Source organism: Aquarana catesbeiana, linkage group LG11 (assembly GCF_042186555.1).
Source record: "Aquarana catesbeiana isolate 2022-GZ linkage group LG11, ASM4218655v1, whole genome shotgun sequence".
Taxonomy (NCBI): domain Eukaryota; kingdom Metazoa; phylum Chordata; class Amphibia; order Anura; family Ranidae; genus Aquarana; species Aquarana catesbeiana.
In genome coordinates, this window is record NC_133334.1 from 206,085,760 (window position 1) to 206,103,900 (window position 18,141).

An 18,141-nucleotide genomic window follows, 5' to 3' on the forward strand; every position below is an offset into this window, starting at 1 on the left:
CAAGCCGTGGCTCTGCATGTCCATCCATGCCCTGCCCCCTCTTCTCATTGGCTCCTGCTGCTGTCTTAGCTAATGGGGAGAGAGAGTCCCTCGAGAACTGAGGCTCTTGTACACATTGCTGGAGGAAGATCGGGCTCGGGTAAGTATTAGGAGGGGGGGGGGGCTGCTACACAGAGAAGGTTTTTTACCTTCATGCATAGAAGTTTAACTTTTGATTTTGGAATAAATATAATTTCCCATACGAAAATTTTTAAATCCTGCTCCTCAATTTTGTCGTCACTATGGTCGAAAACAAATGTCAATTTGACCCCAGGAATGATTAGAAAATCAAGTGAAGTTCTTTAACCACTTCAGCCCCGGAAGAATTTACCCCCTTCCTGACCAGAGCACTTTTTGCGATTCGGCACTGTGTCGCTTTAACTGACAATTGCGCGGTCGTACGATGTGGCTCCCAAACAAAATTGACGTCCTTTTTTTCCCACAAATAGAGCTTTCTTTTGGTGGTATTTGATCACCTCTGCGGTTTTTATTTTTTGCGCTATAAACAAAAAAAGAGCGACAATTTTGAAAAAAAACACATTATTTTTTACTTTTTGCTATGATAATTATACCCAAAAAATATATAAAAAAACATTTTTTTTTCCTCAGTTTAGGCCGATACGTATTCTTCTACAGTATTTTGGTAAAAAAAAATTGCAATAAGCGTTTATTGATTGGTTTGCGCAAAAGTTATAGCGTCTACAAAATAGGAGATAGTTTTATTGTATTTTTATTAATAATTTTACATTTAGCCTTGCTGGCAAGGGTTACTGTGACCTTGAAATCATTGATGCAGTGTGCCTTGTTTGTCAGACCACTTGTTCCACTTTGCTGTGTTTTTGACTGCTGTTTACACCTTTTTTTTATTGTAAAACTAATAAAACTTTTGTAACACAAAAAATAAAAAAACGCAGAGGTCATCAAATACCACCAAAAGAAAGCTCTATTTGTGGGAAAAAAGGACATCAATTTTGTTTGGGAGCCACGTTGCACGACCGCACAATTGTCAGTTAAAGCGACGCAGTGCCGAATCGCAAAAAAGTGCTCTGGTCTTTGGCCAGCCAAATGGTCCGAGGCTTAAGTGGTTAAAGATCACAGCTGAGAGGATCAGTATGATGCATCTATCAAAGAGGGTTGCTCTTCGCTGTTGATATTTAAAATATTTTGAACAAAACTTTACTAGTGTATACAGATTAGAGCCTTGGGCTAAAAAATGCATCTATTACTTAGGCAACTTTATCAAAAGTTTTATTGCGCACAGAGTCAAAATTTATACATTACATCTGATAATGACGTGACATACAAATCATAATAGAGGCGTACATTGAACAATTTAACCTTCATTAGTAAAAAATATATTTCCGTGTTCATACATGTAGATTCCTGAGTTCGCCGTCCTTATCACTCAATCAGTATATGTGCATTTTTAAACCAGAACAAAAAAAATAAAAACAACCAGCATATTACAACCAGCAACTTCTCCCCTCCCTCTCTCACCCACCCATAAGTCTGTCTTTGGTAGAATGGCCCACAAAGTAAAGCGAACCAGAAAAAAAGGAACAACCACCCTCTCATCAGCCCAAACAGAAAAAATTGAGCTCACTATCATCCGTCCTTTGCCTATTCACTTTCCTGAAATAGGTAAAAAAATCCAAAAAACAGCCTCCCCGCAAAATATTTATCCCTCGCCTTCCAGGGTATCAGCAGAGTCAACCCATCTAAACCATACTTTTTGAAATTTTTTTGAGGCCCCCCTAGCTTCATAAGTCATTTTATACATCAAGACATCAGAGTTAATTACTTTTTTCCACATCCCCAGTGTCAGCGGTTCATCATGTATCCATCTTCTGGCAATAAGCTTTCGTACTCCAAAAAATAAAATTCTCAGAAATAATTTTGTGTGTGTACTCATTTGTTCTTGTCCAAACACCCCTAGGAGACACCTTAAGGGAGAGCAAATATTTGGCAAATCAAACTGTTCCGAAATGAATTCTGTCACCTGCCACCATAATGGTCTTACCTTTACACATTCCCAAGTCATGTGTAAGAAAGTACCCTCCGCCCTCCCACACTTATGACAAATAGCCGATTCCCGTCTATGCATTCGATACAATCTAGTAGGTGTATAGTACTGTTGATGTAGGTACCGGAATTGAATCATTTTATCCGTGGAAGAGACTACGGATATTAGATATGTATCCAACACCTCCTGCCACATTTCTTCCGACAGCTCAGGGACAATCGTGACCCAATGTTCCATAGATCTAGAGGTTGTAGTCCCCACCCCTGGGCCCACCGCCCCATAATATCTAGAAATTCTTTTTTTCGGGTCCGGATCCATCAGAATCCTCTCTAAGTCAGTATTCTGAACTATAATTTCATCAGCGCCAAACTGCGCAAGCGCAGCATGGTGTAGTTGGACATACCGAAAGTACCAGTTCCTCGGTATTTCAAAATTCTCTCTCAGCTGTGCAAATGTACAGAAGCGATTGTCCTGATATATATGATGTAAGTATTTTATGCCATGTCTAGCCCAAGAGTTATGTCCGTCAGTTAGTTTCAAAAACTCTGCAAGTGTCTTATTATACCATAGGGGATTGTTCGGTGACAACCACAATGGATCATCCTTCCTACGTCTGGAGCATATATAGAACACTTTCCCCGGTAGTGTCATTACGGATCCCACCTCTCTCCCTGGTATCCCCTTCCTATACAGCATATTTTGAAGTGTTTCCTGCGAGGAGGCAACAGCAGCCTCCAACAGGGCAGTAGCATTGGGTGTTAAAGGGAAAAATCGCCAGTGCAGAAAGGATAATTGCGACGCCAGAAAGTAAGACCTCAAATCTGGTAACGCCATTCCACCCATTGTAACTGGCAGTTTTAAAATCGCCAAGGAGACTCTGGGTGCTTTAGAGCCCCAAAGAAAACCCACAATAATGGAATCTATATTTTTAAAAACCTTCAGAGTCACAAAAACCGGAGAGTTCGAGAGAATGTAAAGAAATTTCGGCAAGAAGATCATTTTAAATAAATTTATCCGTCCCAATAGGGTAATCGGTAAATTCTGCCATTTCCGCACCTTCTCCCGAAAATTTTGTATGACCGGCGTCAAGTTTTTCTCCAAGAACGTAGAGATAGGAAGCTGGATCTCGACCCCTAAATACTTAAAAGATGTGGAGAGTGGAATGGGACATTCCCTCGGGATCACCACCCCCTCATCAATAGGGAAAATGGAAGATTTTTTCCAATTAATCCGGAATCCAGAATAATCTCCAAATTCCTGAATCAATCGGAAAGCCTCTAATAATGAGGGCCCTGGATCCTGCAAGTATAACAACATGTCGTCGGCATAAAGCGAAACTCGCTCCTCAAAATTGCCCAGTTTCAGTCCCACCAATTGCGATGCGGTTCTTAGTTTGACCGCTAAAGGCTCAATTGCCAAGGCAAACAGGAGGGGCGAAAGCGGACACCCCTGCCTGGTACCTCTAAAAATAGGGAAGGAATCCGAAACTATACCATTTACCCTTAATCTTACCAGCGGGTCCGTATAGAGTAACCTCACCCAAGCAATAAAACAAGGGCCAAAACCATATGACTCAAGGAGGTGGAACAGATATGTCCACTCTACGGAGTCAAAGGCTTTTTTTGTATCCAAAGAAGCCACTACTCTAGTCCCCAAATTGTCATGGGCTATCTGAAGGTTTATAAATAGTCTCCTAATATTCATCTGTGCACAACGACCTTGTATAAAACCAGTTTGGTCAGCGTCCACTAAATTTAGTATAACAGATTGCAGTCTACCAGCTAATATTTTTGCAAGGATTTTTGTGTCCATATTCATCAGCGAGATTGGACGGTACGAATCACATTCTCGAGGGTCTTTACCTCCCTTAGGTATTAATACAATCAGGGCTTCCCTCATAGAGGGAGGGAGTCTACCATCCGATCTAGCTGTATTAAAAACTTTCAATAGGCGTGGGGCCATACCGTAACGAAAAGTATTGTACCATTCCGAGGGAAGGCCATCCAGTCCAGGTGCCTTCCTGGGCGGAAAGGAGGCAATCGCCTTCTCTACCTCCTCCACCGTAATACCCGCTTCTAGAGCAGTACTGTCTTCTTCTGTCAATCTAGGTAGTTCTACGTCAGCAATGTATTTCCCCAGTTTCTCCAGTTCCAAGGGGGCACAAGAGCTATATAGTTTTTTATAGAAACGAGCGAAAATATCCAGGATAGCGGCCGAGTCACATATTTCAATCCTAGAATCATCATACACCGCCTTAATATATACCGGGATATAGTCAGGTCTCGCCAGGTATGCCAGAAGCCTGCCATTCTTGTCTCCAAATTCGAATATACGTCTGCGTTGTGCCAAATTTAATTTTGTAGTACGATCTGTGAGGATCGTCTTGTACTCCCTTGTACTGGTTTGTAAAGTCAGTAGTCTTTCTGTAGTAGGGTCTCTAACATATTCAGCTTCCGCCAGTGTCACCTCAGTCTCTTTAAATTGTACCTCTGAGGCCAGTTGTTTTTTAAAACTTCGGACCTCCGTCATGAACACCCCTCGCAGCGTGGCCTTAAAAGCCTCCCATTGGAGAAGTGTGGATGCGGAGCCAGTATTTTCTGCCCAAAAATGTTTGATCGCCTCTGTACATTTGATTTTAATATACTCCTCTTGAAGCCAACTCGCCTCCATTCGCCATAGCCTTAAACCCGGCTTTGGTCCTAGGTAAAGTTCCAGTAGCATGGGGGAATGATCTGATATGGCTCTGGGCAAATATGAAACCCCCTGAACCAACTGCATCCCGTCTCCCTCAGTCAGGACGGTGTCTATCCTGGACAGCGTCTTGTGCGTTTCAGAGTAGCAGGAATATTCCCGCACTCCAGGATGATGGAAACGCCAAACATCTCTGAAACCATGTGCAGACAACCATCCCGCTAAAGGAGCCGACGTGCCGGATACCGCCCCAAGTCTCTCCAGAGCAGGGTCTGCCACAGTATTGAAATCTCCTAGTATATATATCCTCCCCTCCGCTACCTCATAAACTATCCGTAGCATATCATCTAAATGAGCTAGCGAGAAAGGAGGAGGTACATATAAATTCACTATCGTTAGAAATTTATTCATCACCTGGATTACTAATACCACAAACCTCCCTTTAATATCAGTCCGAACCGCATGTATCGAAATAGGCATAGCCTTGGTAACCAAAGTGGAAACTCCCCGTGCGTACGAAGAGTAAGTAGCATGATAAGCCCCGGCAATATGTGCTCGTTTTAAGGAGAGAACCCTGGAGCCCTGTAGATGCGTTTCCTGGAATAGAATTATATGGGGCTTGTGTTTCTTAATATAATCAAAAATCAAGGAGCGCTTGAATTTAGAATTGAGGCCTCGTACGTTCCAGGCCAAAATTTTGAGACTAACCGCCATATCTATAATTGTAGTAGTAGGCGGCCCTCCCCAGTACACCTGTCGAATCCAGCCATCCCAATGGGCTCCAGGCCTCTCCCAGTATTCGCAGCGGGCGATGCACGCAGAACATTTGAGAGAATTTCCTGTAATAACAGCAAATGTGAACCACCCCCTCCAAAGACAGACTTAAACAAACCCAAAAATTACAGTTTCCAACCCTTCCCCTCCTCCCTCCCTGCACCCAGTCCCAACATACCAGGCACTTTTTTCCCATAACCACAATGAATTAGCAGCAGAGATGCAACTCAAAACTAGTCACATAAGGCAGGTTACTTGGAAGTAACAGTACTACTTAGCATTAGAAAACAATAAAAATAATAAGTCAATAAAAACTCTGTTTTCCCTAGAAAAATAGGAAAAAGAACTTTACTCCCAGCAAAAAAAACTGTTCCAGTAAATTGCAGTTTCAAGTTCCATCTGCAGACACTGTATATCTTTTTTTAACATAGGACAGCGGCAATATAAAACAAAAACAAAAAAAAAAAAAAAAAAAATTTCCTCCTTCCTTTTTTTCTTCTCACCCTCCTTTTTTCTTTTTTGTATTTGGGCCGCTAGTATCTATTGAGAAGTCCTCCAGAAAAAAAAAAAAAAATTTCCAAATGGGAAAAAAGAACTGTCCCAGAGACAGACCCAAAGGATCAACTTTCCCCCTCCCCCCCCAAGGATAACCATCAGGAAGAGATTGCATCCACAATACACAGATCTCCTGTTCCAGCAATATTTTCAGCATGAAGAAAAAAAATTAATGTTATAGCAAGGAGAAAAAAAAAAGGGGGAAGGGGTCAACTAGTAAGGCAGGGAGAGATATATCCCTTTAGGAAACATAAAGGGAATACAAAGACACTGAATTTCAAAAGAGCCAACTTCCCTAAACTACAAACCTTGCTAAAAGGCATAAACTGGGATAAAATATTAGAAACAAAGAATACGGAGGAGAGATGGGTTTGCTTTAAGAGCATATTAAATAAGGGCATTAGCCAATGTATCCCATTGGGTAATAAATTTAAAAGAGCGAACAAAAGTCCTGGATGGCTTAACTCCAATGTAAAAATGCATATAAAAGCAAAGGAGAAGGCCTTCAAAAAATACAAGGTTGAGGGATCATCCTCAGCATTCAGACTTTATAAAGAATGCAATAAGAAATGTAAGCGTGCAATTAGGACAGCTAAGATAGAACATGAAAGACACATAGCGGAGGAGAGCAAAAAAAATCCCAAGAAATTCTTTAAGTATGTAAACAGTAAAAAAGGGAGGACAGACCATATTGGCCCCATAAAGAATGAGGAAGGACATCTGGTTACAAAGGATGGGGAGATGGCGAAGGTATTGAATTTATTCTTCTCCTCAGTCTTCACGAGTGAATCGGGGGGCTTCAGTAACCAAAACTGCAGTGTTTATCCTCATGACACAACACAGGAAGCACCTACATGGTTAACAGAGGACGGAATTAAAATTAGACTTGAGAAACTTAACATTAATAAATCACCGGGACCAGATGGCTTGCATCCGAGGGTACTTAGGGAACTCAGTCAAGTGATTGCCAGACCGTTGTTCCTAATTTTTACAGATAGTCTACTGACTGGAATGGTACCAGCTGATTGGAGAAAAGCCAATGTAGCACCTATATTTAAAAAGGGCCCAAAATACATCCCTGGGAATTACAGACCAGTTAGCCTAACATCGATAGTATGTAAACTCTTGGAGGGGATGATAAGGGACTATATACAGGATTTTAGTAATACGTACGATATCATTAGCAGTAATCAGCATGGATTCATGAAGAATCGTTCTTGCCAAACCAATCTATTAACCTTCTATGAGGAGGTGAGTTGCCATCTAGATAAAGGAAGGCCTGTAGACGTGGTGTATCTGGATTTTGCAAAAGCATTTGACACAGTTCCCCATAAACGTTTACTGTACAAAATAAGGTCTGTTGGCATGGACCATAGGGTGAGTACATGGATTGAAAACTGGCTACAAGGGCGAGTTCAGAGGGTGGTGATAAATGGGGAGTACTCAGAATGGTCAGGGGTGGGTAGTGGGGTGCCCCAGGGTTCTGTGCTGGGACCAATCCTATTTAATTTGTTCATAAACGATCTGGAGGATGGGATAAACAGTTCAATCTCTGTATTTGCAGATGATACTAAGCTAAGCAGGGCAATAACTTCTCCGCAGGACGTGGAAACCTTGCAAAAAGACCTGAACAAATTAATGGGGTGGGCGACTACATGGCAAATGAGGTTCAATGTAGAAAAATGTAAAATAATGCATTTGGGTGGCAAAAATCTGAATGCAATCTATACGCTGGGGGGAGAACCTCTGGGGGAATCTAGGATGGAAAAGGACCTGGGGGTCCTAGTGGATGATAGGCTCAGCAATGGCAGGCAATGCCAAGCTGCTGCTAACAAAGCAAACAGAATATTGGCATGCATTAAAAGGGGGATCAACTCCAGAGATAAAACGATAATTCTCCCGCTCTACAAGACTCTGGTCCGGCCGCACCTAGAGTATGCGGTCCAGTTCTGGGCACCAGTCCTCAGGAAGGATGTACTGGAAATGGAGCGAGTTCAAAGAAGGGCAACAAAGCTAATAAAGGGTCTGGAGGATCTTAGTTATGAGGAAAGGTTGCGAGCACTGAACTTATTCTCTCTGGAGAAGAGACGCTTGAGAGGGGATATGATTTCAATTTACAAATACCGGACTGGTGACCCCTCAATAGGGATAAAACTTTTTCGCAGAAGAGAGTTTACCAAGACTCGTGGCCACTCATTAAAATTAGAAGAAAAGAGGTTTAATCTTAAACTACGTAGAGGGTTCTTTACTGTAAGAGCGGCAAGGATGTGGAATTCCCTTCCACAGGCGGTGGTCTCAGCGGGGAGCATTGATAGCTTCAAGAAACTATTAGATAAGCACCTGAATGACCACAACATACAGGGATATACAATGCGATACTGACACATAATCACACACATAGGTTGGACTTGATGGACTTGTGTCTTTTTTCAACCTCACCTACTATGTAACTATGTAACTATATAAGATACAGTCAGATAGGCAGACAGTATTCTTTCCAATTAGTATTCTCTCACCCAAAAAGACAGTTGCCTCACACATTTTCATCTTCCTTAAGGCGATCTAGGAGAGGCTCTATTTCTCCGATGACCACGAGAGTCTAGCCATTCAGACGCTTCAGTAGGATTTGTGAAAAAAAGCATTTTTCCATTCTCCACAATGCGCAGCTTAGCAGGATATAGCATGCTGTAGATCAAGTTGAGATCCCTTAATCTTTTCTTTATGGGTTGAAATGAAGCTCTCTGTTTCTGAGTAACGGCAGAGAAATCAGGATATATTGATATGCGATTTCCATCAGAAGTCATCTCAGGGCCCACTCTGGCTCCCCTTAGAATATTCTCCCGGTCCCGGAAGTGAAGCACTTTTGCTATCATAGACCTGGGAGGGGCTCCCTTTGGAGGGGCCCGGCCTGGAACTCGATGGGCCCTTTCAATAGCAAACATCTTTGTAAAGGTGTCAGGCGCCATATTAGCAATCAGCCATTTCTCTAGATATTCCTCTGGGTGCTTTCCCTCCACTCCTTCTGGGAACCCCACCAGCCTTATATTGTTTCTTCGCATACGGTCTTCCATGTCGGCCATCTTTAAAGTATGTTCAGATAGGGTCTTTCTGGTCACCTGTGCTGCAGTATCTAAGGGTCTTATATTATCCTCCAAGGCAGTAACACGGCGGTCTGTAATCTGTGCCTTCTCCCTCAGTTTTTGCATATCATGCTTGATGAATGAGAACTCCACTCTTAGCTCTTCAAAATGATCTAGTAACTTTGCTTGGCCTCCCTGAATGGCCGCCATTATCTGTGACAGGGACGGTTCCTCCTCTCCCACCACCTCCCTGTCAGCTCTCGCCCAGCGATCCTTCAACCTGTCCAGCGATCTTCCCCTGTGTATCACTACCTCTCTTTGGGGCTTAGGACTCACCCTGTCCACTGCTGAGGATGAGGATGCCTGAGGCGGTGTCCCTGTGGATCTCTGCAGCGGCGGCCATTCCTCCTCCTCCTGTGTTCCAGTGCCATTTTGAGAGCCCCAGGCGAATTGTGCCAGCCGCTCACCGGTGGATTTGGGGCACGGAGGGCCGTATTTTACCATCCCTGAGGGTGCCTGATGTATCCCAGCACACATCCCCAGCCGCTGGCCGAAAAAACAAGCGCCACTGTCCCAGGATTTTATCAGGATAGTTTGTCTGCAGACGGAGCTTCGGTCAGACGCTCCTTACATGCTGCGCGCTAGCTCCGCCCCATTACTTAGGCAACTTTAGTTGGTCTGAGCACAGCTAAACGAATGAGCTTGATCAGAGGCGGCTGCAGAAAGATGCACTGATCCAGCACACAGTTCATCAGCACCACTTCCAGGGCACCTTCCTCACCCATCAGACATATGCAGCCAATAAAACATCTGGGACCCAGCAAGGTAGCAACCTACCCCTCTAAGAATTTCCCATGCCTTGGGAGGAAGGAGAGTGGGGGAATCCCAACACAGTGCAGAGAGAGATAGGGAGGAGGGAGGGAGAGAGACGGGGATAGAGAGAGGGGGAAGGGGGGAAGGGTGGGAAGTAAGGGAAGAGAGGGGGTAGAGAGGGGGGGAGATAGGGGGTGAGAGAGGGGGGATAGAGAAGGGAGGAGAGGGAGAGAGAGAGGGGGGAGGGGGGGAGAAAGTGGGGAGAGAGGGAGGGATAGAGGGAGTGAGTGAGGGTGGGAGAGACTGGGGATGAAACAGAGGGGGGAAGTGAGAAAGAGAGGGGGTGAGGGAGAGAGAGAAGGGTTGTGGAAGAGAGTGGCGGCACGAGAGAGAAAGAGACGAGGGGAGAGAGAGAAGGGAAGAGAGGGGGGAGAGAGAGGGAGAGAGGTAGGGGGCGAGAAGGGGGCGAGAGAGGGAGGGAGAGAGAGAGGGGGAGAGAAGGGGAGAGAGAGGGAGGGAGAAAGAGAAGAGGAGAGAGAGGGAGGGAGAGAAAGAAAGGGGGAGGGGGAGAGAGAGAAAGGGGGAGGGGGAGAGAGAGAGGGGAGAGAGAGGGGGGAGAGAGAGGGGGGAGAGAGAGAGGGGGGAGAGAGAGGGGGAGAGAGAGAGCAAGTGAGTGGTAGGAGGGGGTGAGTGGGGGTGAGAGAGACTGGGGGTGACACAGAGGAGGGAGGTGAGAAAGAGAGGGGGTGAGGGAGAGAGAGGAGGGAGGGGAGAAAGAGAGGGGGTGAGGGAGAGAGAGAAGGGTTGTGGAAGAGAGGGGTGGCACGAGAGAGAAAGAGACGAGGGGTGCGATAGAAGGGAAGAGAGTGGGGGGAGAGAGGGGGAGAGAGTGAGGGGGAGGGGGAGGGGGGAAGAGAGAGAGGGGAAGAGAGAGAGAGAGAGAGGGGGGAGAGAGAGAGGGGGCAGAGAGAGGGAGAGAGAGAGAGAGAGAGAGAGGGAGTGAGTGGTGGGAGGGAGTGAGTGGAGGTGAGAGAGACTGAGGGTGACACAGAGGAGGGAGGTGAGAAAGAGAGGGGTGGTACGAGGGAGAGAGACGAGGGGTGAGAGAAAGGAGGGTGACATGAAGAGGGAGGGGGGAGAGAGATAGGAGAAGGTGAGAAAGAGGGTGGTGAGGGAAAGGGGGGTGAGAGAGATCCCTAGCCCTGTCCCTGTCTGCAGACCCTCCTGTGTTCCATGTCCCAGTCTGTGAGAGCACTGGGCAGGAGCAGGAGAGGGGGGCAAAGAACAGGAAGGAGCTGGAGAGCACTGGGGGTGTGGGGGCAGAAAGCACTGGGGAAGGTGGAGAGCATAGGAGGGGTGGGGGCTGGAGAGCTCGGGGGAGCTTGAGAGGAGGGGAGTCAGAAAGAATGCGAGTGGAAAGCAGGGGGTGGAGAGCACTGGGGGAGGAGCCAGGGAGCACAGTGAGGGTCGGAGAGCACTGAGGGCTCAGAAGAAGTTAGATAGGAGGAGCGGTGGGTGGTGGCATATAGAGGAATTTAACTTTTTATATTCCTCCTGCAGCCACTGAATGCTCACTTCTCCTCCTCTCCTTCCTGCAGATGATTCGGTGGCTGCAGGAGGAATATAGAAAGATCAATTCCACTATATGCCGCCGCCCACCGCTCCTCCGATCCAGGCACAGGAACGCTGCACGGGCACTCACCTTCTCTCTGGTCGGCCAGGCGGCATCAGGAGATTGGAGGCAGAGCTCCTTCATCTTCTGTCACGGGGAAGCTCAGCTGGAGGCAGGTGCGGAGTGGTCGGGTGAGCGCAGGCTGAAGGAGCAGCCCAGCTGCAGCTCCCACATGGACATGCCGCCGCCCGACACACGCCTTGCAGAGATGGCACTTGGAGCCGGGTGCTCTCATCCAGCTGCTGCCGCCACCTAGAGGCCTCAACTGTCCAGCTGTCCGCACCTGCTGCCACCGTACCGGGATGCAACCGCTCTGTGCTGGGGCTGCTATTCCTCGGGCAGTACCCGATTTGTCAGTCAGCCCCAGAGCCCCAGCGTGGGTAGGCGGAGCCGCCGGCGTCGACATCAGTGATTGAGCACAAGCAAAGTAGGCGGCTGCGAGGCCCCTGTCAGTGCGGGGCCTTAGGCGGTCGCCTAGTTTGCTTAATTAGAGAGCCGCCTCTGAGCTTGATTAATATGCTAAGAAGGGACTGGCCATGCAGGTGATATACCAAGCAGCAGCTGAAATCTGGAGACACTTACCTTCGGGTTCACATCTCTGGATTTTTGGGGCCTGCATTTTCCTGGGCACAGCAGCCCATTCATTTGAATTTGTTGCCGTGCCTGCATTTCACGCAAAAAAAGGATGCACCTTTTTCAAAAAGCGGCCCTGTGCACCCACAAATGCACTGCATTTTTTTATGCATGGAGGTGCTATTCAAAATCAATGGCAGCCCCAGACGTTTTCACACAGCAGTGTGTTTTGGCTGCGTGTGGTTGTGAATGTGAGATTCGCTGCAATTCCCACACCCACAGCCACATAGGTATGAGCCAAGCCTTATACCTCCTAAACCTGGAACAAGGCAGGCTGTAACAAGTTAGGAAATTGGTACCACATGGTGGTAGAATGACAAGTAGCAGGCAACAGGGTAGATGCATGCTGTTTTCCCTAATGACAACAGTCTCTTTTCTCTCCAGATAATCTATCATGTTGTTGTTCTTGTTGCATTCAAAAATGTTTTTTATATTCTATTAAAGCTAAGTGTATCAATACTATTTTCCATTGAGAAGAGAGTGGAAACTGTTAGGTTGGGTTTACACTAGCTGCGGTCGCGGATCACAGCAGGGGTCCGGTGCGTCCGGGTTCCTGTTCGCCGTTTCAGGTGCGAATCAGGTCTGAATTTTTGGCTTAATTCGCACCTGAAACAAACCAGAAGACGCACAGGACCTTTCTGGAATTCGGACCGTGGCCGTCCCGGATGTGTGACTGTGAACTGGCTCCACAGAGAGACGGTCACACTCTCCTGTCATGCAAATTGGATGCAGGGGAAACCCGTATCCAATTAGCATCAACGTGAACCCAGCCTTGAAATATAACTAAAGGCAAACTTTTTCTATGTTTTTGCTACCTCTGCCCATGTTAGGGAGATACAGCCCTTCTATTTGTCCTGTTTACCATTGTCATTGAAAGTGAAACTAAAAGAAAATCCCACATTTTGAGTTTTCCCTGGAAAAGTAATAGATGGGAAATCTTCCAGTGAGGATACTAGTTCTGGTGACCTGGGGGGCCCAAGAGATCTCCTTTGAATTGCAGGGTTCCTGTTTTGGCTATGGGACAGGAAATGAAGGGAAATCTCACCAATCAGACACAGATGGAAAAAAAAACTGACAGTAACACTCCCTTACTTTATCTTACTATCCAAAATTGATTTAAAAAGTGTTTCCTATAGTTCTACTTTAAAGTATAACATACAGTGTGACTATTTTATTTTATCATAAATATATTTTTTTTTCAGAAACACTCTCACTATGTCTGATTCTTCATCCTCTAATACAACCTCTACACGTAAGTAATTCTGACAAATTAATTGATTTGTTAATAGAATCTGACAAACAGAAAACATTGCAGCACATCCTAGGGCAGTGACACCTTTAGGGGGTGTAGTCCACACCGTGTACTGGCAATCTGGGGGTGCCAGTCAGCCTTCTAACATTTGTTTTTTGTGTTTAACCATGTAGGGCACTGCAGTGCCTATGATACTAGAACTGCAGTGGTGCTTCTGCTCATCTGACAGCTGCAATTCAGTGTCTATTCGGCTCTGGTCACATGACACAGATGAGTGGCAGACTTCCCCTCTTTCTGAACTGCCACTGCATGTGGTAAGTTAGGGGAGCAGAACTCTACCGAAGGGGGGTCTACACTAAGGGGTTAGACTGGGAGGAGTTGTCTGTACTGAGGGGGTCTATACTAAGGGGTTTGGCTGGGTGAGGAAGTCTGTACTGGGAGAGGCCTGTACTGAGAGGAGTCAAGTAGTAGAGGGTCTGTAATGGGTATCTTTACCTGGGGGGCTAGGATTGGAGCCTGTATTGAAGAGTTAAAGTGTTACTAAACCCGGGACCCTACATTCATTATATCTGGTCTCCCACAGTACACAGAACATATAATTGCAATTATTTTAGTAAATATAAACTGCTAAATACTTTTTCTCATCAGCAGTATATAGCAGTCTTGTGATGTCTATCAGTACCTGGTTAAAGCTTGTAAGAGGAGTTTTCAGACTGCACTGGCTGTCCCATCAGGATGCAGGACCCCTGTCCCTCTGCCTGGACAGTGCTGATTGTCCCTGTGCGGATCACATGCTCTCTCCCATGAAAAAAAAAAAACTCTCTAGCAATACACATCAAACCGAGCATGTGCAGCCTGGCTCAAGTAAATTTGTCTTATCCGGACATGTTTTGGAAATAGTGCAAGAAGGGGAGGAACTGTGCATACAGGATCGAACAGCCTTTTTAAACAATGCAGAGGATTAACCCCTTGGGTTCCACAGTGAGTATAACAAGCATGCTTTACTGCATATACAGACTGAATTTACTGTTGTGGGTTTAGTAACACTTTAAGCTGGAAAGAAGCATTTGTACCGGGGGGGGGGTCTGTACTGAGGCATTAGGCTAGGAGAGAGGGTCTGTACTGGTGGGGTTTGTACTGAGGGGTTTGGCTGGGAGGGCGGGTCTGTGCTGGGGGGATGATCTGTACTGAGGGGTTAGGTTGTGAGGGGGCATCTGTACCGGGGAGGGTCTGTACTGATGGGTTTTTATGGAGGGGTTAGGCCAGGAGGGAAGGTCTGTACTGCGGGAGGTCTGTACTGGGGGGGATCTGTACTGAGGGGTTAGGCTGGGAGAGAGCGACTGTACCAGGTATCTTTACTGAGAGGTTAGGCTGAAAGAGAAGAGAGTCTGTACTAGGGGTAATCTATACTGAGGGGCTAGGTTGCATGGGGGCATTTGTACTAGGTAGAATCTGTACTGGTTGGTTTGTATGGAGGAGTTAGACTAAGAGGGAGGGTCTGTACTGTGGAAGGTCTGTACTGAGAGGTAAGGCTGGGAAAGAGGGACTGTACTGGGGATCTGTATTGAGGGGTTAGGCTGGGAGGGAGTATCTGTACTGGTGGAGTCTGTGCTGAGGGGATTGGCTGGGAGGGAGAGTCTGTACTGGGGGGAATCTGTACTGAGGGGTTAAAATGCAATACAAGACCCGAAGGGTTGGGGGGGAACCCCACGCTGTTTTTTTTTTTCTGAATTTTTCATTGTCGGCATTCTTTTGTTTACATTTCAGCTCTCAGTGGGGAAGCCCACTGAGAGCTGAGTTATCGGTTCTTAAGGACGCGGCGGCGGGCTTTCCGGCCCGCTCCTCAACAACCGGCTAATCTTCACACTCAATTTGAATCGGTTGATCATTTTTCGACCAATCTGAACTCAACTTGTTCTGATAAATTGAAATTCGTTAGAAAATTAATAAATGAAACAAATCAATGAAACAAAATTAGTAATAAAACAATTCTATCCAAAACTAAACAAAACAAATTTTTCCTTTTTGCACATCTTTTTTTCAATACAGAGTACAAGGGGGCACTCTCTACCTCTAGAGGAAAAGAGATTTAACCTCCACATATGGAAAGCTTCTTCACAGTAAGAGCTGTGAAAATGTGGAATGTAGAAACTCCTTTTAGAATTAATTCTGGCTAGCTCAGTCGATTGTTTTAGAAAAGAGCTGGATGTATTCCTAAATGCACAAAATATAACTGGATAGTAAGATTTCTAGGTAATAACACCAGGGGTAGTTGATCCAGGGAACATCTATTTTTCTCCAGGGGGGTCAGGAAGGATTAATTTACCCACCATTGGAGCAAATTGAATCATGCTTTATTGCTTTTTCTTTTTCTGGATCATGGCCAGATCTAGAGTGGTGTTGGAGAGGGCTGCACCCCCCGCACCCCCCCAGATTTTATTTGTGCCCCCTAAAGCTCCATGACCACCCCCCTGAATCCTGGATGCCAGCAGCTGAGCTTCTTTACCATCCCAGTACAGCACACAGCTCCTCCTCCCCACACTACACACAGCTGAGATCACATTCCTTTACACACAGTCACGATCTATACAATGTTTAGCTGGCTGCTGCAGCTACACTGCCCTTCTGACCAGGGGGTCTCACAGGTCAGAACTGCAACAAAGCAGCCAACTACACACTGCGATTCCTATCCTCTGCCTCTCTAGCTATGGTCCCTGTCCTCCTCCCTGCCAACGATGACCCCATTCTCTGCCCTGCCAGTGGTGATCCCTGTCCTTGGCTCTGCTGGCCCTAATCATCTGCCCTGCTGATCCCCTGTACACTGCCCTGCTACCCCCTGTCCTGCTGACCCCTGTACACTGCCCTAAAAACCAATAGCCCCTGTACACTGCCCTACAAACTGCTGACACTATCCTCTATCCTGTCGACCCTCTGTACATGACCCTGCTGACCTCCTATCCTCTGCCCCCTCCCCCCCCAACATTTTTTACTGCACCCCATATTAGACAGGCTAAATCCAACCCTGCTCTGAATCAACTGTGGGTATAGGATTGTGTATAAAGAGGTTTTCTATTTTTCATTCAAATGGATAAACTAGAGGGACTTGTGTCATTCTAACTATGCAACTATATTCAGCAGAATGTTATATCTATAGTATTTTAAGTAACTTTGCAATGGACTAAGGCAGCCCATACTTCAGTCATTTTTTTCGTTCAACCAATAGGTTGAATGAAAAAAAAATTGCCCAGTTCCCCCATCCACGTGTTTTGCTACCCCTGAAGGAGCCGCTTGCTAATTTGGGTTCTCTGATCTGTACCTTGACTTCAAGAACAACTTCAACGACTTCAAGGGCAACCACTTATAGTAACAAACGTGTAGATACCTTTAACTCAGCTGTGAATTAGTATTGGGAAATAGACACAAGATCGTTTAGTGGATAATGAACTCAATGTATTGGGTTAGAATAAATGGTGGTTGAGCATAAATGAACACACAGAAAGTAGGTTCAAACACATTCTGCTAGACAGTATAATCACTATGCCACAGTAACTTAGAATAGAGTTCCGTACCACTAGACTGGAAATAACTCAGCAATGTATCAGCAAAGTCAGCAACATACAGCACATATAAGCATTAACTGCAATGTGAATAATTGTGCTATAACTAGTCTAGAGTGCATTCTAGGAGAATGGCTAGGATATGGTGCAATGTCCCCTGAGAGGTCCCTCTTAGCATAGGCAATAGGGGAAAGTTTCTGTGTAGCATCTGTAAAGGGACAGTCTTTAGTCCTAACTCTTCAGCTGAGTAGCGCTGAGGTTTAGCTGTACCGTTGGTGCACATAAGAATATTCCCAGTCAAGCCTGCAGGCAGCAATAAGGCTATTAGATGTCTGTTACTAATGGGTTTAGTCTCTCTTGCAGGAGATAGTAAATCCCCACAGAAGCAGTTCACCAGTCCCAGTGATATTATAGTTCACCATCTGGTCACACAAAGAGATTAGTCCACTCTGTGCTCTGCACCCAGGTGACTCTGGCTGTTAGCACACTTGGACTCAGCACTCTGAATTCTTCTAAAGCCATTGTTATGCAGCAGTGGTGATTCACACTGGACAGCTATGTGCACTCTCTGGGCTCCGTCATGCCAAGAGGAAGCTGTATCCCGTACAGCTTGAGAAGATGCTCTTTCTTATCCTACTGGCAATCTCTCTCTGGGATATGCAGTTCATAAGCTCTTGATAACAGTTGAGTCTCCTTCCTCTGGACTACAGTTCCCACAGTGCAGTGCTGCCTAACTATCTATTGAACTCTTCCTCCTGCTTGCTCCTCTTTCAGCCAGTGTTTATCTCACCTTCTTAGCCAAGCAGTTGGCTACAATTGTTTTTGGTTTTTGCTAATACTACTCGAAGACCAACTTTTTGTTTACATGTAAAAATATGCTTTTTTACTAGAAAATTACTTAGAAGCCCCACACATTATATATATTGTTTTGCAATTTTTTTATGTCACACAGTATTTGCACAGTGGTTTTTAGAACGCAGTTTTTTTTGGGAAAAAATACACTTTGTTGTGAGTGTGGTATGGAATCTTAATTAAGATCTCAGTGTTTTGTT

General features: G+C 45.7%; 1 protein-coding gene across 6 annotated transcripts in view; it reads left to right on the forward strand.

The window, feature by feature from the left end:
- LOC141112390 (transmembrane protein 272-like) overlaps positions 1-18,141 on the forward strand; it is a 130,760-nt gene that overhangs the window by 10,956 nt on the left and 101,663 nt on the right. For all 6 annotated transcript variants that reach the window (XR_012236592.1, XR_012236593.1, XR_012236591.1 and 3 more), the window contains exon 2: positions 13,483-13,532. Coding sequence is in view for 3 of the 6 variants with exons in the window: in XM_073605190.1 (XP_073461291.1) it covers positions 13,483-13,532 (50 nt within the window). In the remaining 3 variants the exon portion in view is untranslated. The remainder of the gene's footprint in view (positions 1-13,482; positions 13,533-18,141) is intronic.